Raw genomic sequence first — 25,945 nt, 5'->3', positions numbered from 1 at the left:
ATAACAAAAACAGGAACCTCTTTAAGCACCAACGTATATATCAAGCCCACCAACATAGGATTATGCCTGAACGGTAGAAGTGAGTGCCCCCAAAGATACAAAGCCAGTGTTCTCAATGCTTATATTCGTCGAGCGCTTACCCACTGCTCTGAATGGAGCAACGTGAGTAGAGAGTTTGAAAGAGTAACTCAGGTATTGGTGAACAACGGATATAGCAACGCGGAAATAAACGCTGCTATAAGAAGACACTTGGACCGTTGGTATAATTCAGAACCTAGAACAGAAACCACAACACCCCCAATAAAATTATATTACAAATCAACCATGCACAGTGAACATATAAAAGAGGAAAGAATAATGAAAGAAATAATCCGTAAAGGAGTAAAAAGCACTACTCCTAACCAAAACATAAACCTGATAATATTCTACAAAACTAAGAAGACTTCCAAACTCCTTATCAAAAACAGCCCGAAGCCGACGGAGAACCCTCTACAGCAGTCAAGCGTTGTATACATGTACACTTGCCCCCACGAAGGATGTAACCTTCAATGTAAGTACATAGGTATGACGTCGACCAAGCTGACGAGGCGTTTGACATGCCATCTTCAATCTGGTGCCCCTAGGAATCACATGAGACAAGCCCATGACATTACTCTAACAAGAGAAATGTTGAACAAGAATACTTGCATAATAGACAAAACCCAAGATTCAAGAAGATTACAAATTCTTGAGGCAATTCACATAAGAATAGAGCGACCTACCATGAACACCCAAATCACGAACTATTTACTCTACCCACCATGAGAGTAAGGACAAGACAAGAACATATCGACGCCAACACAGAAGACAATGTCCAACATAACAGGCCAATTACACTGGATTAATCTTTGTGTTTAGATAGGAGATGCCTCGTATGGGCCAATAAGCCTTCTGCAGCCCCTATGTTTATCCCTTATGTATCCCCCCATGTTTTCACCTTCATTGTATTATCACCTGACCTAATGCGGGTATAAAATCAACTAGTATTGTAAGATCTGTTCACTTGAGAATGAACCATGGAGGTTCGAAACGTCGTGCAAATTATACAAATAAGTGTAATACACTCTATAGTAAATCACTTCTTTTCTTCACCTTAAAAGTACGAAAATGAGTTTTGGAGAACTCCTATTTCAATTAAGCCCTGATGCTAAGAAAATAGTTAGAGGGATAGAAGCCCTAAACCAGAAAATAATAAATACAGAATATGCGGTCATATTCAATGAAACATGTTTGAAAGAAAACCTGCTGCCAGTATACACCAATATATATATATATATATATATATATATATATATATATATATATATATATATATATATATATATATATATATATATATATATATATATATATATATATATATATATATATATACATATATATATAGAAGGGAGTACCACCTCTGGCTGGAAGAAGGGGGACCCATAGCCTCGGAGGAAACCACACATAACGCATTGGAGGGAATGTGGGTCCCCTCCAATACAGTTTCTGTGTGCTTTTCTCCTACCACCCCCTTCCCTTTTTTTTTTTTTCCTTTATTGTGTATTTAAAGGTTACAAAACATACAAGACAAATGCCTAAGGGTTATGGATCTCTTGAAGCTCCTCCGCTTCTGGACAGGAACCGAGGACGCAGCAAGCATTTCCCCTCTGGATCGCCACACTGAGACGCTGAAATAAAAAACTGGAAGCCCTTGGGTCTCTGGTGACGTCAATGAGCTTGGACCCCAATTCCTTGAGAAATCCCAAGGCACTCTTGCCCCAGGGGCCATGCGTCTCAGACGCTATGGAAACAAAGAGGTATTGACCTTCCAGTCGCCTGTACTTGAGTGATTTTGCTGTTTCCCTGTGGTTGGCCGCCCCACCTGCTTGATCAGCTCCGAAGTGTACATAGGTGTCAGCCAGGGTGGATACACATGTGTAGTCCCACACCAACTGTCTACCCTCCTTCCATGAGTATATGGTGATGCCATCAGGGCGAAGTGCTGGGAAATCCGGGTTTTGGACCCCTAGGATGCGAGGTTCTCTCTCCGCTGGGCACCCAGCTGAGACGAGGCTTCTCTTGATGATGTCATTGACCTCGTTGTGTCTTGCATGCCAGCCCTTTGTGCTTCCGCAATGCAACCCATGCAGTCCGTATTGGTCTGCTTCCACCCTGTTGCAAATACACTTGTATTCAGTGTGAATTGGGGCACCAAGGCGGAGGGCCACTGCTACACGAAGGGATTCTGGATCTAGGCGCGTGCCCATTGCAGACATGGGTACTGCCAGGAGGAAGTCTCCTGCATGGGGGGCACGCACTGCTCTGAGGCGGGCTTTCTCCTTGTCTGATGTTGCGACGCTTAGCATGGCATCAGCTACTTTTTCCACTAGAGGGTGGTCCCAGCCGGACTGTTTGTGTTGTTTTGTTGGCTCTATAATGGTTGCTGGGGCTGCAAGAACATGTTCTATATATATATATATATATATATATATATATATATATATATATATATATATATATATATATATATATATATATATATAAATTATATATATATATATATATATATATATATATATATATATATATATATATATATATATATATATATATATATATATATATATATATATATATATATATATATATATATATATATATATATATATATATATATATATATATATATATATATATATATATATAAATTATATATATATATATATATATATATATATATATATATATATATATATATATATATATATATATATATATATAAATTATATATATATATATATATATATATATATATATATATATATATATATATATATATATATATATATATATATATATATATATATATAAAGCCTTTGACACAGTACCCCATAAAAGGCTGTTAAAAAAGTTGGAGCAACAGGCAGGAGTTAAAGGGAAGGTGCTCTAGTAGATAAGGGAGTATTTAAGCAACAGGAAACAAATCGTAACGGTGAGGGGGGAGACATCAGAGTGGCGATGATGGTTTTATAGTAAATCGTCAGATTTACCAGAAAAAAACAGAAAAACGGCCAGCCTACTCATGAGAAACTCTCCAGACACAAAACAGAACGCTTTAAAAGAGACTAACGTCGTCTATGCCTTCAAATGCCCTCTTGGGGACTGTAAGCTCCAAAAAACCCAGTATATAGGCAAGACAACAACATCTCTTTCTAGGCGTTTAACGATGCATAAACAACAGGGCTCCATTAAGGAACATATAATCTCTTCCCACAACCAAACCATCGCCAGAGAAATCCTAGTAAACAACACAGAAATCATCGATAGATACAGCGATAGCAGGCGGCTTGACGTTTGCGAGGCACTACACATCAAGAAGTCAACACCAGCAATCAACAGCCAATTAATGCACAAGTATATTCTACCCACCTCAAGACTCCGCTCCAATACAGAAGCATCAAGAAATATGGACCAATAGGCTTTCTACAAACACTTCTATTCAATACCCATTGTTTCGTGTTCTGTCTTGTGTTGATGAAATTAATACCCTATTAATACCACCTCTTGTTCTGTCTTGTGTTGATGAAATTAATACCCTATTAATGCCACCTCACCCCATCCACCTCACTCAAATGTAGATATAAATTCGGAGATGCGTAAGTTCTATTCAGTTGTGTATTTGTAAACTAAAGTCTTTGAAAATGTAATAAGTTTTACGAAACGCGCTCGTGTCGCGTCAGACTAGAAATAAAAATGAATTTTGGAGAATTGATTTTTGATTTACCTCCAACAGTGAAAAGAAATGTACGAAAGATTGAGAAAATTCGTGTTAGAATTATTAATCTTACTTTTTCGGTCATATTTAATAATATATGTCTACAGGAAAGACTGCTACCAAAATATACTAATATATATATATATATATATATATATATATATATATGTGTGTGTATATCACGAAAATAAACACGTGATTAAGAATGTGACAATGTCAGACCACGGAGGAAAAATGAAACAGGAAATTTCCTTAAGTACTTTCGTATATTAAATACATCTTCAGAAGGTCCTTCTGAAGATGTATTTAATATACGAAAGTACTTAAGGAAATTTCCTGTTTCATTTTTCCTCCGTGGTCTGACATTGTCATATATATATATATATATATATATATATATATATATATATATAGATATATATATATATATATATTTATATATTGTGACGATAATCTCCTTCAAGAGATTGAGCCTGCTCTTCCCTCCCAAGTTCGTCGCTATATAAATCCCTATAAAACTAATATGGAAGAAATATCCAACAAATACAACACCAAGGTTTGCCAGAGCGCAAACGTATGCGGCCAGGAACACCTGCTCCACCTCGAACCTCCAAACTACCTGTCTGTCGCCTGCTCATCGCTGATTGGCTGCGTGTCCAGTTGCACCTGCCCTCCACCCGCCACACTACCTGATGTCTGGGGCCAAAAGACCTACCAATCTCAGAATATCCAGTGCTTTCATCAAGTTAACACGTCTCGTTGGTAGACTAAGCTCTGGCTGACGTGTACTAAGAGAGGTGGCAGCTTAAAGCCAATATTCCGGCATCCATATTTACATTGTTTGTTATACACTTGTTATTACTCACTTGTCTTAACGTAACTTTTCATTTTGTCATTTGATTATTCTTATTATTTTGATTGATTGATTTTATGTTCCAATTTGTATGTCCATTTTATTCATGTTTTGCTTTTCTAACGAAATTAAAATCTTATTGTTAAATTTACTTGTGCTTTGTGTGTCTTCCCATTACCTTACCACAGACGAAGTTCCATATTTTCTATTTTTTGTTTCTATATGTGACGAGGCCATACCCCTAGCTTTTGAACAGCCGAACACTAACGCGTTACCGTCACAATATATATATATATATATATATATATATATATATATATATATATATATATATATATATATATATATATATATATATATATATATGTCGTACCTAGTAGCCAGAACGCACTTGTCAGCCTACTATCCAATGCCCGATTTGCCTAATAAGCCAAGTTTTCATGAATTAATTGTTTTTCGACTACCTAACCTATAAAGATAGGTTAGGTTAGGTTAGGTAGGGTTGGTTAAGTTCGGTCATATATCTACGTTAATTTTAACACCAATAAAAAAAAATTGACCTCATACATAATGAAATGGGTAGCATTATCATTTCATAAGAAAAAAATTAGAGAAAATATATTAATTCAGGAAAACTTGGCTTATTAGGCAAATAGGCCCTGCATAGTAGGCTGAGAAATGCGTTCTGGCTACTAGGTACGACATATATATATATATATATATATATATATATATATATATATATATATATATATATATATATATATATAACTGAAAACTCACACCCCAGAAGTGACTCGAACCCATACTCCCAGAAGCAACGCAACTGGTATGTACAAGACGCCTTAATCCACTTGACCATCACGACCGGACATAATGAGGTGATAGCCGAGGCTATTTGAACCACCCCACCGCCGGCACTCGGATAGTTATCTTGGGCATAGCATTTTACCAAATCACCTCATTCTTTGGGGCAACACGTGAGGAACACAAAATTTGGTGTGAGTTTTCAGTTGCATATGTCCTGGGGACCATTCAGGCTTGTTCGCATATATATATATATATATATATATATATATATATATATATATATATATATATATATATATATATATATATATATATATATATATATATATATATATATATATATTTTTTTTTTGTATTATATGGAAGGGAGTACCACCTCTAGCTGGAAGAAGGGGGACCCATAGCCTCGGAGGAAACCACGCATAACGCATTAGAGGGAATGTTTAGATCCCCTCCAATACAGTTTCTGTGTGCTTTTCTCCTACCACCCCCTTCATTTTTTATTTTTTGTGCTTTATTATGCATTTGATGGTTACAAGATATACATGGGTAGATACAAAAATAATAATGCAAAAAGGTGCTTAAAGGTTATGGATCTCTTGAAAACACAACAATGGGAAACATTGATGAATGTCACAGACGGATTCGATCATTATTGCAAGTCAAACACTTCTTCGAATTCCTCTGAAGTTGGACTAGTGCCCAAGACACAACAGGCATTTCCCCTCTGAATCGCAACACTGAGGCGCTGGAACAAGAAACTTTTTGCTCTCTGGTCTTTTGTAGCGCTGATCAATTTGTCCCCCAATTCCTTCAGGAACTTCAATGCACATTTTCCCCACGAACCGAGGGTCTCCGAGCCGATCGGAACAAAGCTGTAGCAGTGTGCTAGACCTCTATATTTAATAATTTTCTGCGATTCCCTGAAAGAAGCAGCACCACCGCTTTCACGTGTGCTGTAGTGGAGGTAGGTACTGGCCAGTGTGGCAGCGCACGTGTAGTCCCATACCACTTGCTTACCATCCTTCCAAGGTAGCAAGGTGACCCCATCAGGGCGCTTCTGAGGGTCGTTAGGTCTGGATAAGTGTGGTTCTCTTTGTGCCGGGCAGCGGGCTGTGGCGAGGCTCCTCTTGATGATGTCGTTGACTTCTTCATGTCTTGCAATTTTACCCTGTGATTTACGACATACCAGACCATGACGACCATATTGGTCTGCCATCGCAGTTCCGCAGATGCACCTATGTTCGGTGAGGATGGGGGCGGCAAGGCGAAGGGCAACTCCAATGCGGAGAGCGTCATGACTGAGGCGAGTTCCCAGGGCTGCATTGGGCACAGCAAATAAGAAATCCCCAGCGTGGGGTGCTGTTACCGCTAGGAGGCGGGCTTTGTTTTCAGCATCAGCGTTGTCAATCATTGCTGTGACAGTCTTTTCCATTATGGGGCTATCCCAGTGGGCCTGCTTGTGGTCTTTTGGGACTTGTGGTCGGGGTTGAGGGTGTGCAATGGTGTCCCATTGTCTGGCTGCTTCGATGAACGTTTGATCATGAGTTCCCGCTGTCTCTCTCATACGCTCTGGTAGGATCTGCCCTACCAATTCGTTGGCTGCTGTACATGAGGATAAGAATGCTGGAAGTGCTACCTCAGTTGCCTTTCGTATGCCTATCCCTCCAAATCTCACTGGTAGTGTTGCTTGGTCCCACTGACTGTCATCTAAATCTAGGTTGAGCGCCTTCCTGAATATTGACCTGAGGAGCTCATCATATTGATTTAGAAGTGGGTTGCCAAAAGTTGGTGCACACCTTAAGAAGTATGTTAGCCTGGGCAAGGTAAGGCACTTTGTGAGAAGGTAGAGGGCATCGTGGGAGTCCAAGTCCCCAATTCTCTCTTCCATCCTCTTTAGGTCTCTAAACTTTTCGTCAAGGACCGCAGCAATATCATTGTGGCCCAGATATATATATATATATATATATATATATATATATAGACATATATTATTAAATATGACCGAAAAAGTAAGATTAATAATTCTAACACGAATTTTCTCAATCTTTCGTACATTACGCTTCACTGTTGGAGGTAAATCAAAAATCACTTCTCCAAAATTCATTTTTATTTCTAGTCTGACGCGACACGGGCACGTTTCGTAAAACTTATTACATTTTCAAAGACTTCACAAATACACAACTGATTAGAACTTACGTCTCTCTGATATTATATCTACATTTGAGTGAGGTGGGAAGGGTGATGTGGCATTAACACAAGACAGAACAGGAGGGGATATTAATAGGGTATTAAAAGTATCAACACAAGACAGAACACAAACAATGGGTATTGAATAGAAGTGTTTGTAGAAAGCCTATTGGTCCATATTTCTTGATGCTCCTATATTGGAGCGGAGTCTTGAGGTGGGTAGAATATAGTTGTGCAATAATTGGCTGTTGATTGCTGGTGTTGACTTCTTGATGTGTAGTGCCTCGCAAACGTCAAGCCGCCTGCTATCGCTGTATCTATCGATGATTTCTGTGTTGTTTACTAGGATTTCTCTGGCGATGGTTTGGTTATGGGAAGAGATTATATGTCCTTAATGGAGCCCTGTTGCTTATGCATCGTTAAACGCCTAGAAAGAGATGTTGTTGTCTTGCCTATATACTGGGTTTTTTGGAGCTTACAGTCCCCAAGTGGGCATTTGAAGGCATAGACGACGTTAGTCTCTTTTAAAGCGTTCTGTTTTGTGTCTGGAGAGTTTCTCATGAGTAGGCTGGCCGTTTTTCTGGTTTTATAGTAAATCGTCAGTTGTATCCTCTGATTTTTGTCTGTAGGGATAACGTTTCTATTAACAATATCTTTCAGGACCCTTTCCTCCGTTTTATGAGCTGTGGAAAAGAAGTTCCTGTAAAATAGTCTAATAGGGGGTATAGGTGTTGTGTTAGTTGTCTCTTCAGAGGTTGCATGGCTTTTCACTTTCCTTCTTATGATGTCTTCGATGAAACCATTGGAGAAGCCGTTATTGACTAGGACCTGCCTTACCCTACAGAGTTCTTCGTCGACTTGCTTCCATTCTGAGCTGTGGCTGAGAGCACGGTCGACGTATGCGTTAACAACACTCCTCTTGTACCTGTCGGGGCAGTCGCTGTTGGCATTTAGGCACATTCCTATGTTTGTTTCCTTAGTGTAGACTGCAGTGTGGAAACCTCCTCCCTTTTCCATGACTGTTACATCTAGAAAAGGCAGCTTCCCATCCTTTTCCGTCTCGTAAGTGAAACGCAGCACGGAACTCTGCTCAAATGCCTCCTTCAGCTCCTGCAGATGTCTGACATCAGGTACCTGTGTAAAAATGTCGTCAACATACCTGCAGTATATGGCCGGTTTCAAGTTCATGTCGACTAAGACTTTTTGCTCGATGGTACCCATGTAGAAGTTTGCAAACAGGACACCTAGGGGAGAACCCATGGCGACCCCATACTTGCTTATACATGTGCCCATCCGGGCTCAAGAAGGGTGCCTCTTTAGTACAAGCTTGGAGTAGTTTCCTCAGAATACTTTCTGGCATGTCAAGAGGAGTACAGGCTGGATCACGATACACTCTGTCGGCTATCATTCCGATTGTCTCGTCCACAGGTACGTTGGTAAACAGCGATTCTACGTCCAACGAGGCTCTTATCCCTGTGGCCCGTGTGCCCCGCAGTAAGTCCACAAATTCCTTTGGAGACTTCAGGCTGAAGGCGCAAGGAACATAAGGAGTCAGCAGGCCGATGAGTCGCTTCGCCAGTCTGTACGTGGGTGTGGGTATCTGGCTAATGATTGGCCGAAGTGGGTTTCCAGGCTTGTGCGTCTTGACATTTCCATACGCATATCCAGGTTTATATTCCCCAATGATCTTTGGCAGGTGGAGTCCGGATTTCTTGGCGTTCACAGTTTCGATCAGTTTGTTGACCTTTGCTTTTAATTCGGCTGTAGTGTCCTTCGTTACCCTTTGGAACTTAGTTTGGTCAGAGAGTATGATGTTCATTTTCGCCAGATATTCGTCTTTTTTAAGAATGACATATATTGGCGACTTGTCACCTCTCCTGACAACTATCTCCTTGTTCTCACGAAGGCTTTTAGCTGCCGCTTTAAGCTCGGGGGACAGTATGGTGCTTCTGTAGTTGCCTCGATTCTTTCCTCCTTCTGCAATAAGTTCTGCTTGTAAGGTATCTTTGGTAGTGACCTTCTTTTGTGTCTCGAGGTCGAATATGTCGTCCAACAGAATTTCCAACTCTACTTTCCGGGCCATTTCACTCGGTCTGGACATAACATGACAGTTTATGCCCAGATTTAGGAGAGTGACTTGGTCCTCAGTGAGGTTAATTCCTGCAAGGTTCAGGAAGCCATCTCTTGGTCGTGGAATTGCCATAGGTCCTCCATATAATGTTGTTAGTTTCTTGATAATCCTTGTTTCAGTGCTGAGGTGATGTTGGTCTGTGAGGATGTCGAGGTGTTGTTCAATGCGGGTACGGATACTATGGTCGATGTTGCTATTTCTCCACTCGTTTGTAGCATGAAGTAGTTGCGTTTTGTTGTCTTTGATTTCATTCTCTGCCTTGTATATCTGATCACGAATCAGATCCTGGCGATATTTTATCGTGAAGGCTTGATTCCTTGCTGCTGGGTCGTGCACTTTAATATTAGTATATTTTGGTAGCAGTCTTTCCTGTAGACATATATTATTAAATATGACCGAAAAAGTAAGATTAATAATTCTAACACGAATTTTCTCAATCTTTCGTACATTACGCTTCACTGTTGGAGGTAAATCAAAAATCACTTCTCCAAAATTCATTTTTATTTCTAGTCTGACGCGACACGGGCGCGTTTCGTAAAACTTATTACATTTTCAAAGACTTCACAAATACACAACTGATTAGAACTTACGTCTCTCTGATATTATATCTACATTTGAGTGAGGTGGGAAGGGTGATGTGGCATTAACACAAGACAGAACAGGAGGGGATATTAATAGGGTATTAAAAGTATCAACACAAGACAGAACAGAAACAATGGGTATTGAATAGAAGTGTTTGTAGAAAGCCTATTGGTCCATATTTCTTGATGCTCCTATATTGGAGCGGAGTCTAACTATATTCTACCCACCTCAAGACTCCGCTCCAATATAGGAGCATCAAGAAATATGGACCAATAGGCTTTGTTATGTCCAGACCGAGTGAAATGGCCCGGAAAGTAGAGTTGGAAATTCTGTTGGACGACATATTCGACCTCGAGACACAAAAGAAGGTCACTACCAAAGATACCTTACAAGCAGAACTTATTGCAGAAGGAGGAAAGAATCGAGGCAACTACAGAAGCACCATACTGTCCCCCGAGCTTAAAGCGGCAGCTAAAAGCCTTCGTGAGAACAAGGAGATAGTTGTCAGGAGAGGTGACAAGTCGCCAATATATGTCATTCTTAAAAAAGACGAATATCTGGTGAAAATGAACATCATACTCTCTGACCAAACTAAGTTCCAAAGGGTAACGAAGGACACTACAGCCGAATTAAAAGCAAAGGTCAACAAACTGATCGAAACTGTGAACGCCAAGAAATCCGGACTCCACCTGCCAAAGATCATTGGGGAATATAAACCTGGATATGCGTATGGAAATGTCAAGACGCACAAGCCTGGAAACCCACTTCGGCCAATCATTAGCCAGATACCCACACCCACGTACAGACTGGCAAAGCGACTCAACGGCCTGCTGACTCCTTATGTTCCTTGCGCCTTCAGCCTGAAGTCTCCAAAGGAATTTGTGGACTTACTGCGGGGCACACGGGCCACAGGGATAAGAGCCTCGTTGGACGTAGAATCGCTGTTTACCAACGTACCTGTGGACGAGACAATCGGAATGATAGCCGACAGAGTGTATCGTGATCCAGCCTGTACTCCTCTTGACATGCCAGAAAGTATTCTGAGGAAACTACTCCAAGCTTGTACTAAAGAGGCACCCTTCTTGAGCCCGGATGGGCACATGTATAAGCAAGTAGATGGGGTCGCCATGGGTTCTCCCCTAGGTGTCCTGTTTGCAAACTTCTACATGGGTACCATCGAGCAAAAAGTCTTAGTCGACATGAACTTGAAACCGGCCATATACTGCAGGTATGTTGACGACATTTTTACACAGGTACCTGATGTCAGACATCTGCAGGAGCTGAAGGAGGCATTTGAGCAGAGTTCCGTGCTGCGTTTCACTTACGAGACGGAAAAGGATGGGAAGCTGCCTTTTCTAGATGTAACAGTCATGGAAAAGGGCGGAGGTTTCCACACTGCAGTCTACACTAAGGAAACAAACATAGGAATGTGCCTAAATGCCAACAGCGACTGCCCCGACAGGTACAAGAGGAGTGTTGTTAACGCATACGTCGACCGTGCTCTCAGCCACAGCTCAGAATGGAAGCAAGTCGACGAAGAACTCTGTAGGGTAAGGCAGGTCCTAGTCAATAACGGCTTCTCCAATGGTTTCATCGAAGACATCATAAGAAGGAAAGTGAAAAGCCATGCAACCTCTGAAGAGACAACTAACACAACACCTATACCCCCTATTAGACTATTTTACAGGAACTTCTTTTCCACAGCTCACAAAACGGAGGAAAGGGTCCTGAAAGATATTGTTAATAGAAACGTTATCCCTACAGACAAAAATCAGAGGATACAACTGACGATTTACTATAAAACCAGAAAAACGGCCAGCCTACTCATGAGAAACTCTCCAGACACAAAACAGAATGCTTTAAAAGAGACTAACGTCGTCTATGCCTTCAAATGCCCACTTGGGGACTGTAAGCTCCAAAAAACCCAGTATATAGGCAAGACAACAACATCTCTTTCTAGGCGTTTAACGATGCATAAGCAACAGGGCTCCATTAAGGAACATATAATCTCTTCCCATAACCGAACCATCGCCAGAGAAATCCTAGTAAACAACACAGAAATCATCGATAGATACAGCGATAGCAGGCGGCTTGACGTTTGCGAGGCACTACACATCAAGAAGTCAACACCAGCATTCAACAGCCAATTATTGCACAACTATATTCTACCCACCTCAAGACTCCGCTCCAATATAGGAGCATCAAGAAATATGGACCAATAGGCTTTCTACAAACACTTCTATTCAATACCCATTGTTTGTGTTCTGTCTTGTGTTGATACTTTTAATACCCTATTAATATCCCCTCCTGTTCTGTCTTGTGTTAATGCCACATCACCCTTCCCACCTCACTCAAATGTAGATATAATATCAGAGAGACGTAAGTTCTAATCAGTTGTGTATTTGTGAAGTCTTTGAAAATGTAATAAGTTTTACGAAACGCGCCCGTGTCGCGTCAGACTAGAAATAAAAATGAATTTTGGAGAAGTGATTTTTGATTTACCTCCAACAGTGAAGCGTAATGTACGAAAGATTGAGAAAATTCGTGTTAGAATTATTAATCTTACTTTTTCGGTCATATTTAATAATATATATATATATATATATATATATATATATATATATATATATATATATATATATATATATATATATATATATATATATATATATATATATATATATATATATCTCATGTCGAGATGTCACCGCTGGTGACATTTCGCCACTCTGATGACTCCCCCCTCACCGTTACTCGCTGTTTCCTGTTGCTTAAGTACTCCCTTATCCATTGGAGCACCTTCCCCTTTACTCCTGCCTGTTGCTCCAACTTTTTTAACAGCCTTTTATGGGGTACTGTGTCAAAGGCTTTTTGGCAATCCAGGAAAATGCAGTCGGCCCAACCTTCTCTTTCCTGCCTAATTTTCGTTGCCTGGTCATAAAATTTTATTAAACCTGTGAAGCACGATTTACCGCATCTGAACCCATGTTGGTGGTGAGTTGCAAAGTTATTTCCCTCCAGATGCTCTACGAGCATTTTCCTCACGATCTTCTCCAGCACCTTGCATGGTATACAAGTTAAGGAAACTGGCCTGTAATTCAGTGCCTCTTGTCTGTCACCTTTTTTGTATATTGGGACCACGTTAGCTGTCTTCCAACTTTCTGGTAACTCTCCTGTTTCCAGTGACCTGTTATACACCATAGAGAGTGGCACACACTTAGTGCTTCTGCACCTTCCTTTAGTATCCATGGTGAGATTCTATCAGGCCCAACAGCCTTTGTCACATCCAGCTCCAGCAGACACCTTTTGACCTCATCACTGGTGAGGTCAAATTCCTCGAAGGTTGCTTGGTTTGCCGCCTCCTCATTTAGTGCAGGGGCTTCTCCTTGTTCTATTGTGAAGACCTCCTGGAATCTCTTGTTGAGTTCTTCACACACCTCCTTGTCATTCTCTGTGTATCTGTTGTCCCCTTTCTGCAGCCTCATCACTTGTTACTTCACTGCTGTTTTCCTCCTGATATGGCTGTGGAGCAGCTTTGGTTGGGTCTTGGCTTTACTCGCGATGTCATTTTCAAACTGTCTCTCTGCTTCCCTCCTCACTCTGATGTACTCATTTCTGGCCCTCTGGTATCTCTCCCTGCTCTCTGGTGTTCTGTTATTTTTGTAGTTTCTCCATGTTCTTTTACTCAGTTGTTTCGCTACCTTACATTCCTGGTTGAACCATGGGTTTTTCTGTTGTTTTTCGTTTTTCTCCTTTTGGACGGGGATAAACCTGTCTGCAGCTTCCTGGCACTTTTGGGTGACAAAATCCATCATGACCTGCACATTCTTGTCTCTAAGTTCTTTTTCCCATGGTATTCCCCTGAGGAAGTTCCTCATCTCGTCATATTTACCTCTTCGGTAATTCAGTCTTTTCCCCTCCACTCCCATCCTGGGGTAGGTTATCCCTACCTCCACCAAGTACTCAAAGGTCAGTACACTGTGGTCACTCATTCCTATGGGTGCTTCAACTTTGACTTCCCTTATTTCTGACTCATTCAGGGTGAATATCAAGTCGAGTCTAGCGGCTTTACAAGAATGTAAACTCTACTATATATAAATATAAAAAAAAGATAATCCCAGCAACTTGATCAGCACACAAATTTGTATAATGTTAAACAAGAAACTATAAAAAAACACCAAGCCAGGTAGACTATTTAGCATCATCAGTGTTGCTGGATATTCAAATAGTCGCTATTATCATTTAGGATGCCAATACAAGAACAAAAGAACATAATGTGAGCAATATCAAATGTCCTGGATGTTGTTGTTGTTGTTTTAGATTTAGCTACTCAGAATGAAATGTCCATGTAGCACGGGCTATGGTGAGCCCGTAATGTACTGGATTTATCAAGGATTCTGTCGCGGGACACTTGCAAAGCAAGGCAATCGTCCCGAAAATGTTGACATTCTACAAGGTGTACAACTAAGTGGGACAATGCAATTCAAACAATAAGGAGCAGATTAAATAACATTCGATTAAATACTCACGAGTTAAGTATATATATATGGCAAATACGAAGCCTAACCAGAGCGGTTTTCAACCATATATAATTCGGTGGTAGAAGGAAGACAAGGGAATAAGGTACCTTTAAGAATGCGCAGTTTTGTTACTTGTAACAAATCAGTGTACAGTCCGACAGTAGACTGTCGGACAGTACAGTCCGACAGTCTACTACCACTGTCGAGACACAGTACTATCTGACAGTCTACTATCACAGTCAAGAGCCAGTACTGTCCGACAGTCTACTACCACTGTCGAGAGCCAGTACTGTCTGACAGTCTACTACCACTGTCGGGAGAAAGGACTCTCCGACAGTCTACTACCACTGTCGACATCCAGTACTGTCTGACAGTCTACTACCACTGTCGACATCCAGGACTGTCCGACAGCCTACTACCATTGTCGAGAGCCAGTACTGTCTGACAGTCTACTACCACTGTCGACATCCAGTACTGTCCGACAGTCTACTACCACTGTCGACATCTAGTACTGTCCGACAGTCTACTACCACTGTCGGGAGCCAGTACTGTCTGACAGTCTACTACCACTGTCGACATCCAGTACTGTCTGACAGTCTACTACCACTGTCGACATCCAGTACTGTCTGACAGTCTACTACCACTGTCGACATCCAGTACTGTCCGACAGTCTACTACCACTGTCGAGAGCCAGTACTGTCTGACAGTCTACTACCACTGTCGACATCCAGTACTGTCTGACAGTCTACTACCACTGTCGACATCCAGTACTGTCTGACAGTCTACTACCATTGTCGAGAGCCAGTACTGTCTGACAGTCTACTACCACTGTCGGGAGCCAGTACTGTCTGACAGTCTACTACCACTGTCGGGAGCCAGTACTGTCTGACAGTCTACTACCACTGTCGGGAGAAAGTACTCTCCGACAGTCTACTACCACTGTCGACATCAAGTACTGTCTGACAGTGTGCTACCACTGTCGGGAGCCAGTACTGTCCGACAGTCTACTACCACTGTCGGGAGCCAGTACTGACCGACAGCCTACTACCACTGTCGACAGCCAGTACTGACCATCAGTCTACTACCACTGTCGGGAGCCAGTACTGACCGACAGGATGGTGACGCTGTCCTTATCATTGCTCTACTATCTCCTGTCTCCCTCCACGACTGTTTGTGTGAGAGCATTGACCTAGGTGTTGTCTTAAGACTGTCCCATGTTGTGTGTCTACACCTCATCTGACACTGTTCAGCGTCACAAATGTCAAGAGTCTATACTACTACACTTGTATTACACTAATATAGCTTCCAAAATCATAGCATATACATTGTAATTAAATTGAATTAGATTAATGTAATAGAAAGTCTAGTAACCGCTGGAGAGGAAATCCCTAGATTAAAAATACAGTGGGATTCTCACTAAGGCAAAGAACACAGCCACCAGTGTACGGGCTTCGAGCATTGTCATTGGTCGCACTAATGAAGTTTTGAATATTTCTGCAATTGATTTAGAAAATTTGGAAACAAAAATAATGAGAAAGGCCTTATTTATACTGATATTGGCAACTGCCAAGGGCCAAATGACGGATCTCTTTCATAATGATTTGGTTGCTTTGGACGCTGCGTGTTCGACCGAGTTTTTTTGTAATGGTATTGATTACCAGAGTGCAGAATATTGTAAGTGTGATTACCTGTGCGCAAAGTATGGCGATTGTTGTCCAGACTCCGTCCACTACAGACGGAAAGATCAGGTCCTGCCAGAGAGGTACAAGTGTGTGAGCACGAATAATGGCAAGTTTTACATGAAGAGTGTGTGCATGTCAGGTTGGGAGGACGAGGAGGTGGCCCAGCTGTGTCTGGCGGGCTCCCCGGCAGACATCTCCAGCAGCAGGGACCCGCTGGCCCACCTCCCCGCCACCAGCAACACCACCTCCGTCACCTACACCAACTACTAGTGCGCCGTCTGCAACAACGACTCCCATGACCTCACGCTCTGGAAGACCCAACTGGAATGTGTCGACAGTATGGAATATTTTCCAGATCAGCCGGATAACTATATTCCAGATCAGCCGGATAACTATATTCCAGATCAGCCGGATAATTATATTCCATATCAGCCGGATAACTATATTCCATATCAGCCGGATAACTATATTCCATATCAGCCGGATAACTATATTCCATATCAGCCGGATAACTATATTCCAGATCAGCCGGATAACTATATTCCAGATCAGCCGGATAACTATATTCCATATCAGCCGGATAGCTATATTCCAGATCAGCCGGATAACTATATTCCAGATCAGCCGGGTAACTTATCCGAATACATAACTTCTCATTTATTATTCGATAACGGATCTTGGGGTGCATTTGTTCCCTTTAATGGTAAACAAATATTTAAGAAATGTAATATTAACATTAAAATTTCTGATATTACTGTGAATTCAAGGGAACGGTGCAGCCCCACCATCAAGACGTGTGCTGAGAACTGGACGGACGCTTCTGTTGCTGCTCTGTGTCACTCTTACACGGCAGTGAGGTATTGGGCACTCTCGGCCTACAGGAACCCCCACTGTCTTCTGTGTAACTGGAAATCTATCTCCTCAATTAATTGTGTTATAGTTGCTGCTTCAAGGCCACCTTCTTTCTCTCTACTAATTGATTTTGGTTACCACAGCGGTGATAATAATGTCGGAATTGTAAACCTTTGCCAGCCCGGCGAAATTTATGATAACTTTTTAAATAAGTGCAGAAATATTTTGCGGAGGAACATAAGTGAGGTAGACAAGGACGACAAGGGTTATGAAGGCGACAATAAGGTGACAACCAACACATCGGATTTCTCAGCTTGTTGTCCACACAACACAAGGAAAGCCTTTCGTAGCAATTTAGTGTCTACTGAATCAAATGAAACACTTAATTGTGATAAAATACTTCTTTCTGAAGGCGAATTCACGTTGAACGAGAAGAGAATGGTAATTGTAGAAACTTACGCTCGAAGTTACCAGGTGGGAGAATACGAGGTAACTGAAGGTGGCGTCCTTGTGTGCAAGCCACAGGAACTCTCACACAAGTTCTCCTCGGTGTTAGGTTGGGTGTCACTGGCGGGTCTTGGACTGTCCTGCCTGTGTCTCCTGCTGCACCTGGCTGCCTTCCTCTTGGTGCCTCATCTTAGGAACCTTCCGGGCATGTGCTTGGCGTCCCTCTGCCTCTCTCTTCTCACCGCCTACACCAACTTCATCTTCAGCACCTTCCTGGAGCCTAAGACGACAGGATGTTACATCTCGGCAGTCATAATGTATTACTCCTTCCTCGCCGCCTTCTGCTGGATGAATATCATGGCCTTTGACGTGTGGCTGACATTTCGTCAAGCTAAAGATGAGCTGCGAGTGTCCTCTGGGAAACAGCGAAGCAAGTTCTTATTCTACTGTGTATACGGTTGGCTGCTTCCCGCCCTGGCTGTGGTGGTCACAGTAACCCTAGACATGACCGCCCCTGCAGGTCTGTCCCCTCAGTTCCTGCCCAGCTTTGGTCAACGTTGGTGCTGGTTCGGGAAGCGCAAGGCCTTGTTGGTGTTCTTTGGTGCTCCATTATTCACAGTCATGGCTCTCAATGTTGTGTTTTTCCTTATTACTTCATACACCATCTGTACCAGCACACAGTCGACGCTGCGGAAGAGTTCATGTGCACCAAATAAGAAACATTTTGTGCTGTATGTGCGACTGGCCGTGCTGATGGGCCTCACCTGGATCACTGGCATCGTGGCTGGCTACCTCCAGCTGCAGGCCGTCTGGTACGTCTTCGTGGTCCTCAACACCCTGCAGGGAGCCTTCATCTTCCTGACGTTCACCTGCAGGAGCAAGGTGTGGAAGGATGTGCAGGAGCGCTGCCGGTCTTGTCTTCAGCAAGTTTATTCTCATCCTGGTTCACATACATCATCCTCAGGGTCAGGGTAGGAGGCGTCCTGCGTTGACAGTTGTCCCGCCTCTGGCCACACGGAGTTAGACAACCTGTAGCGCATCCTGGGCCCTCTTCGGCTTATCAATGGTCACCACTCCACACACATATATAAACGGTTAGTTACTTTACTTTTCAGAATATTTAAATCAAATAAAAATATATTCATAAATGGTTGCACATTTATAAAAGTCAAAATTACAGTACATTATATATGTAAGAGAGTATCATAATAACAGTATAACACGTAATCATTATAATTATATACTTTACTAGATGTACCCTACCATGCGTTGCTGTGCTACAGCAAGCCTTCCCTGTCCTCCCCACCATTCCCCCCTCCCCAGTCCCCTCGTTCTCCCAACCATTCCCCACTCCCTTGTTCCCTCATCCTGCCCACCATTCTCCCCTCCCCTGTCCCCTCTTGTTCTTCCCGCCATCCCCGACTCCCCCGTCCCCCCCTCGTCCTCCCCACTTTTCTGTCCCCTCGCCTTCACACCTTACCCAAGTCCCCCCGTGCCCTTGTCCTCCCTCGTCCTCTCCTCCTCCCCTCCATCCTCCACTCCAGTGTCCCCTTGTCCTCCGCGCCATTCTCCATTCTTACTTCACCTCGTCCTCCTCACCATGCCGGGGAGCCGGTCGGCCGAGCGGACAGCACACTGGACTTGTGATCCTGTGGTCCCGGGTTTGATCCCGGGCGCCGGTGAGAAACAATGGGCAGAGTTTCTTTCACCCTATGCTCCTGTTACCTAGCAGTAAAATAGGTACCTGGATATTAGTCAGCTGTCACGGGCTGCTTCCTGGGGGTGGAGGCCTGGTCGAGGACTGTGCAGCAGGGACACTAAAGCCCCGAAATCATCTCAAGATAACCTCAAGATAGCCACACTCCCCTGTCCCCTCCACAATTACTTCCCTTCCCCGTCCTCTCGTCCTCCCCACTATCCCCCGTTTCCCTGTTCACTTATCCTCTCCACCATTCTCCACTCCCCTGTCCCCTTTTCCCCAACTTTCCCCACTCACCTGTCCCCTCGTCCTCTCCACCATTACCCCCCCTTCCCCATCCCCTTGTCCTCCCCACCATTCTCCACTCCCGTCCCCTCATCCTCCCCACCATTCCCCACTCCCACATCCGATGCGTTCCAAAATGATCTGCTGTTCCCATCAGAAAAATGGGAGCATCAAATGATCTGATGTACCCATCACTGAAAAATAAGTAGAACAGTTAAAAAATGAAATGTACAACAATTAAAAAATAAAAAAAATATACTATACTCACGAAATGAACAGTATGGCAAACATCAAAATGAAAATAATCGAAATTTATGAAAATTCCATTTATCAATGCAATCTGAAACTCTGAAATGGAATTGTAACATATTTAGTATAACGTATGTTGCTATTATGTGCAACAGATAATGCTGTTTAAAAAAATACATGTTTTTACCTGTCACAGGTGTGGCATCTATATAGTAGGTATTTTAAAACACGCGTGTATTCGAATGGAACATTGTGTCAAAATTTCAAAGCAATTGGTGAAGAACTTTTGGAGATTACAGTGTGTGTTGCTCTTATGTCCAACAGATGGTGCTGTTTTTCAAAAAAGCATGTTTTTTTCCTGTCACAGGTGAGGCATGTATATAGTAGGTATATAAAAACATGCACCTATTCGAATGTAACATTGTGTCAAAATTTCAATGCAATCGGTAAAGAGGTTTCAAAGATTTCCCTCAAAAGGAAAAAAAAACATGAAAAAAAGTTAAAAAAAGAGCATGTTTTTTCCCATCACAGACGTGACCTCTATATAGTATGTATAAAAAAACACGCTCGGGTGCCAATGGAACATCGTGTCAAAATTTCAAAGCAATTGGTGAAGAACTTTCGGAGTTTAGCGATTTTGAACAAACGAACATTTACGTTTTTATTTATATAGATCTTGATTTGGATTTTGAAGCTTTACTCCTCAGTGATTTATACAGAACTTTTCAGCTGTGGCTCAAGTGATCAGGTGTTACAGCCACAGACACAATTTACAGCTTATATTGGCCAGGCAACATTAAATTAGGATGATAAGACAATGGATGCTGGGACGCTCTCGGACGCAGGTTCGAATCCTCGTCATGGTCCTTGTGGATTTGTTCATTTGATAAGACAATTGGAAGAATAATGTAAACTATTTGTGCCATGAAGATACATAAATGTTCTCATCCGAGCACCTTACATCAAGAGATATATGAACTACCCAAGATTACTATCACTCTAAACAGCTCATCTATCATGGATCTGATTTCAATGGGATTTAAAATGCTTGTTAATAAGCTAGCTTTTTTGTGACAGTAATTCCTTAATAATTTGAAATATCCAGCTGGAGTATAGGAAGCTTATCAGCTAACTTATTATTTCCTGTAGATCTCTTACACTATTATATACATCAGTCATTCTTAAGCTACATTAGCCAAGATCAGCACCTATTAGGTGCTGCAGACACTGACCAATAAATAACTTAACATTCCACCAGGTATAAACATTACACAATTTACTCATAAATATAATTGTTTTGACTTTCAGGTCTCTGGTTTCATTAGACAGACGGACAAGTGAGCCCTTTGAGGATATAATATTTCCCAGATACACAGGCAGTAATCACATTGTCGTGATGCATCAAGGAGAACATCAACAGAAGCCGTGATGAGGGTTCGAACCTAGGCGCTGGGTGTTCCCAGGCACACGCTCTAGACAACTGCGCAACGACATGGTCAAAAGGATTGGAATCGGGGGTACTACTGAACCCACGAGGGATCCTGAGGCTTCCACTGAAGCCGGACCAGAGCTTCACACAAAAATACCATCACTCTGGCTCTGTCGTCTGGGATTGTTCTACTGCTGACGTTCCTCTTTCATCTACAGTCACACACATCCCTGGTGACTGTAGATGGATTGTGTAGCCACATCCCTGGCGACTGTAGATGGACTGTGTATAGCCACATCCCTGGTGACTGTAGATGGACTGTATAGCCACATCCCTAGTGACTGTAGATGGACTGTATAGCCACATCCCTGGTGACTGTAGATGGACTGTGTAGCCACATCCCTGGTGACTGTAGATGGACTGTGTAGCCACATCCCTGGTGACTGTAGGTGGACTGTGTGGCCACATCTCTGGTGACTGTAGATGGACTGTGTGGCCACATCCCTGGTGACTGTAGATGGACTGTGTGGCCACATCCCTGGTGACTGTAGATGGACTGTGTGGCCACATACCTGGTGACTGTAGATGGACTGTGTAGCCACATCCCTGGTGACTGTAGATGGACTGTGTAGCCACATCCCTGGTGACTGTTGATGGACTGTGTGGCCACATCCCTGGTGACTGTAGACGGACTGTGTGGCCACATCCCTGATGACTGTAGATGGACTGTGTAGCCACATCCCTGGTGACTGTAGATGGACTGTGTGGCCACATCCCTGGTGACTGTAGATGGACTGTGTAGCCACATCCCTGGTGACTGTAGATGGACTGTGTGGCCACATCCCTGGTGACTGTAGATGGACTGTGTGGCCACATCCCTGGTGACTGTAGATGGACTGTGTAGCCACATCCCTGGTGACTGTAGGTGGACTGTGTGGCCACATCCCTGGTGACTGTAGATGGACTGTGTGGCCACATCCCTGGTGACTGTAGATGGACTGTCTTACCACATCCCTGGTGACTGTAGTTGGACTGTGTAGCCACATCCCTGGTGACTGTAGATATACTGTGTGGCCACATCCCTGGTGACTGTAGATGGACTGTGTGGCCACATCCCTGGTGACCGTAGATGGACTGCGTAGCCACATCCCTGGTGACTGTAGATGGACTGTGTGGCCACATCCCTGGTGACCGTAGATGGACTGTGTAACCACATCCCTGGTGACTGTAGATGGACTGTGTGGCCACATCCCTGGTGACCGTAGATGGACTGTGTGACCACATCCCTGGTGACTGTAGATGGACTGTGTGGCCACATCCCTGGTGACCGTAGATGGACTGTGTAGCCACATCCCTGGTGACTGTAGATGGACTGTGTAGCCACATCCCTGGTGACTGTAGATGGACTGTGTGGCCACATCCCTGGTGACTGTAGATGGACTGTGTGACCACATCCCTGGTGACTGTAGATGGACTGTGTAGCCACATCCCTGGTGACTGTAGATGGACTGTGTGGCCACATCCCTGGTGACTGTAGATGGACTGTGTAACCACATCCCTAGTGACTGCCTAACAGAGCAGGTCACACCATAGTTATATTGTTACATATTAATGCGTTCTTTACCGTAAAATTAGAAATCTGTTTCAAGACTGAACAAATATTATGGACTAGCAGTACCCGCCACGCGTTGCTGTGGCTCAGTCTGGTTAAATGGAAAAGAAAGAAAAGAGAAAGCGCACGTTTCTAATATGTTTAATTTCACAATGCTTGTGGGTATACAATATGTTTTGTTGTTCCATTGTCTGTGGAGATTTAGAGATTGTCTGGTTTGGCGACTCTAGAACACGCAACATTGGCCCTGAACTTTGTTGATGGTGACTGCAAATGCCACTCGAATTGGAAATTACAATATTTTTAACTGAAATGGCATATCTGTTGGAATCATAGAAATGCGAGGAATGAGAACATCTTCACCTTTGAAAGGTCCTATCAAGATTGTTGCTTCTACGACGTTGCTGATTAATTTTCTACTGCAAGGCGCATGGCGTTGCAAACCTTTAGCTGATTGATATTTCGCAACATGATAATTGGCACGCAGATTTTCAATTGCCGTACGTGTGATGCTATCCCTGCTAGATCGAGTAAATTAAAAAATTATGTTGGATAACTAACCGCTTCATCTGCTTTCTCAACAGTGTCGACGGACTTGTATCGAGGAATTACAGGTAATGTTTGCCTGAAATCTCCTGCAAGCAATATTAATGCATTCCCAAATGGTCTGATATTTCCACGCAAATCTTGTAATGATCGATCAAGAGCCTCGAGCGATTTTTGTGGGCAATTGTGCATTCATCCCAAGTGATAAGTTTACATATCTGTAATATTTTTCCCATGCCGGATGCTTTGGAAATGTTGCACGGAGGAGCTTCAGTGAATTACATGTTTAATGGCAATTTCAAAGCCGTAGTAGTAGGTTTTCCACCTCGTAACAATGTCGCAGCTATTCCGGGCAATGCTAAAGCTAAGGTTATTCCATTTTGGGATCGAAATGCTGCCAGAATCAATCTAATTACGAAGGATTTACGGTTACTCCTGGCGCATCTAAGAAGATTTCTCCAAACCCGTTATTGACAGTTTGACTTATTTGATTGTAAACGCCTTTTCGCTCAAGCGTTAGCTTAGGAATATTTGATTGCACATACGACAACAGATCACTCATGTTGTAATTTTGTTCACGACGCAATTCTACATCGAAAGAAGCAGCAGCAGATCGATTTGGTGATGGCATTTCCAATTGATTTAGAACTTTGTTCGCGAATTCTAAGCACAATCTTCAATTATTATCAAAGCTTCGTTGTAGATTTCTGCTGTGGCATCCATATTCATATTTGAATTTTCCTTCATATTCGACAGATAATATCTTCAGCCACGTGCGATTTATATTTTTCCCATAACTCTATTGGAGATGAAGGAGAGCAGGCGGTCAATATGATTGCCAACAATGCATAAATTTGATTTGGATGTAACGTGTTGGACACGTCATTAATGCATGCATCCCAGTGTCGGTCGTTCTACAATAAATTCGGAGCTTGACATGCACTACGGAAAGTGGCATGTGTTACGCCGTTGACAAATCTCCGTGGCTGGAAAGACGTTGGACCGGGCACATTTACCAACAACATGCGAAGAAAGAAGCATTCATCTTGATTGGGATGCACGGTGTACAGTCTGCCTATCGTAGTTTATATGAATATGCCAGGTTGTCCGTCGACTCGGTCTCCTCGTTTGCGTCGCTCAAATGATTTTCTATTGGCATTCCAGGTGTAATATGTAGGCATTTCCAAATACAGCAGTGTTTTCGCAAATGCGTCGTTTTGAAATAACATGAAGAAAGTAGTTAACATTATAGCCGGTGGATTCATATTGTTTGTTGTACATTTGCAGCTGTGAAATAAACGTGTTGTCCATTTTCTTGTTTAAAAACAAAAACAAAAAATACTAACAAAATATTTCAATTCAAACGCAGATCAATCGACACAGCTCAATTTCACCACCAATTGCACTGAAAAATAAGAGAAACAGTTAAAAAAACGAAATGAAAAAAATGAAAAAAGAAAAAAATAAGCTATACCTACGAAATGAACGGTATGGTAAACAACACAGCTCAATTCCAATGGAACGTCACACAAAATAATTAAATCAAAGTGAAAATAAATATAAATCTATGAAAATTCAATTTATCAATGCAATCGGAAACATTGAAATGGAATCGTAACACATTTTGTACAGTGTGTGCTGCTCTTACGTGCAACAGATGGTGCTGTTTTTCCAAAAACGCATGCTTTTACCTGTCACAGGTGTGGCATCTAAATAGTAGGTATATAAAAACATGCACGTATTCGAATGGAACGTTGTGTGAAAATTTCATGGTAATTGGTGAAGAACTTTCGGAGATTAGCGATTTTAAACAAACGAACATTTCTATTTTATTTATATAGATTTTAAATATTACTTATAATTATGTAAATATAGCACAAGTATATTTCATGTATAATCCGCATACTGTTTGTACTTTTAAGTGTATTGCATTTTGCAAGTGTATATATTATGAGTGTAAACTTAGATAAGGTTATAAAAGTTTTGTAATTTTAAGGTTTTATTAACCTTCCATTTGTCAATTTTCAACTATTTGCATAACTATTTCATTCCTATTAATGCAATATTCCTATTAATTTTAAAGACCAATTTAGGAGGTGTTTATTGCGGGTAGTGTTAGGTGAGTGATTCTTTTGCCAGGGTGGTTTCAGTAAGCTGCTGTGAGTGTATAGGTGAGGTCGCACGAATGCTTCTGTTACCATGGTTGACTCACCAGGGTTGACTCAGCAAGCTGTTGTGAGTGTATAGATGAGGTCGTATGAA

The 25,945-nt window shown here is 42.1% G+C and overlaps 1 protein-coding gene across 1 annotated transcript; it reads left to right on the top strand.

Annotated features, from left to right (window-relative positions):
* Positions 1–16,318: 16,318 nt before the first annotated feature.
* Positions 16,319–25,673, top strand: LOC138356513 (probable G-protein coupled receptor Mth-like 3). The gene is made up of 2 exons (XM_069312661.1): positions 16,319–18,957; positions 21,405–25,673. The coding sequence occupies exon 1, from the start codon at positions 16,904–16,906 to the stop codon at positions 18,836–18,838; it is 1,935 nt and encodes a 644-aa protein (XP_069168762.1). The 5' UTR covers positions 16,319–16,903; the 3' UTR covers positions 18,839–18,957; positions 21,405–25,673.
* Positions 25,674–25,945: the final 272 nt, after the last annotated feature.

This window comes from Procambarus clarkii, chromosome 73 (genome assembly GCF_040958095.1).
Source record: "Procambarus clarkii isolate CNS0578487 chromosome 73, FALCON_Pclarkii_2.0, whole genome shotgun sequence".
In the NCBI taxonomy this organism is placed as follows: Eukaryota; Metazoa; Arthropoda; class Malacostraca; order Decapoda; family Cambaridae; genus Procambarus; species Procambarus clarkii.
This window is presented reverse-complemented; position numbering and strand designations above follow the sequence as displayed.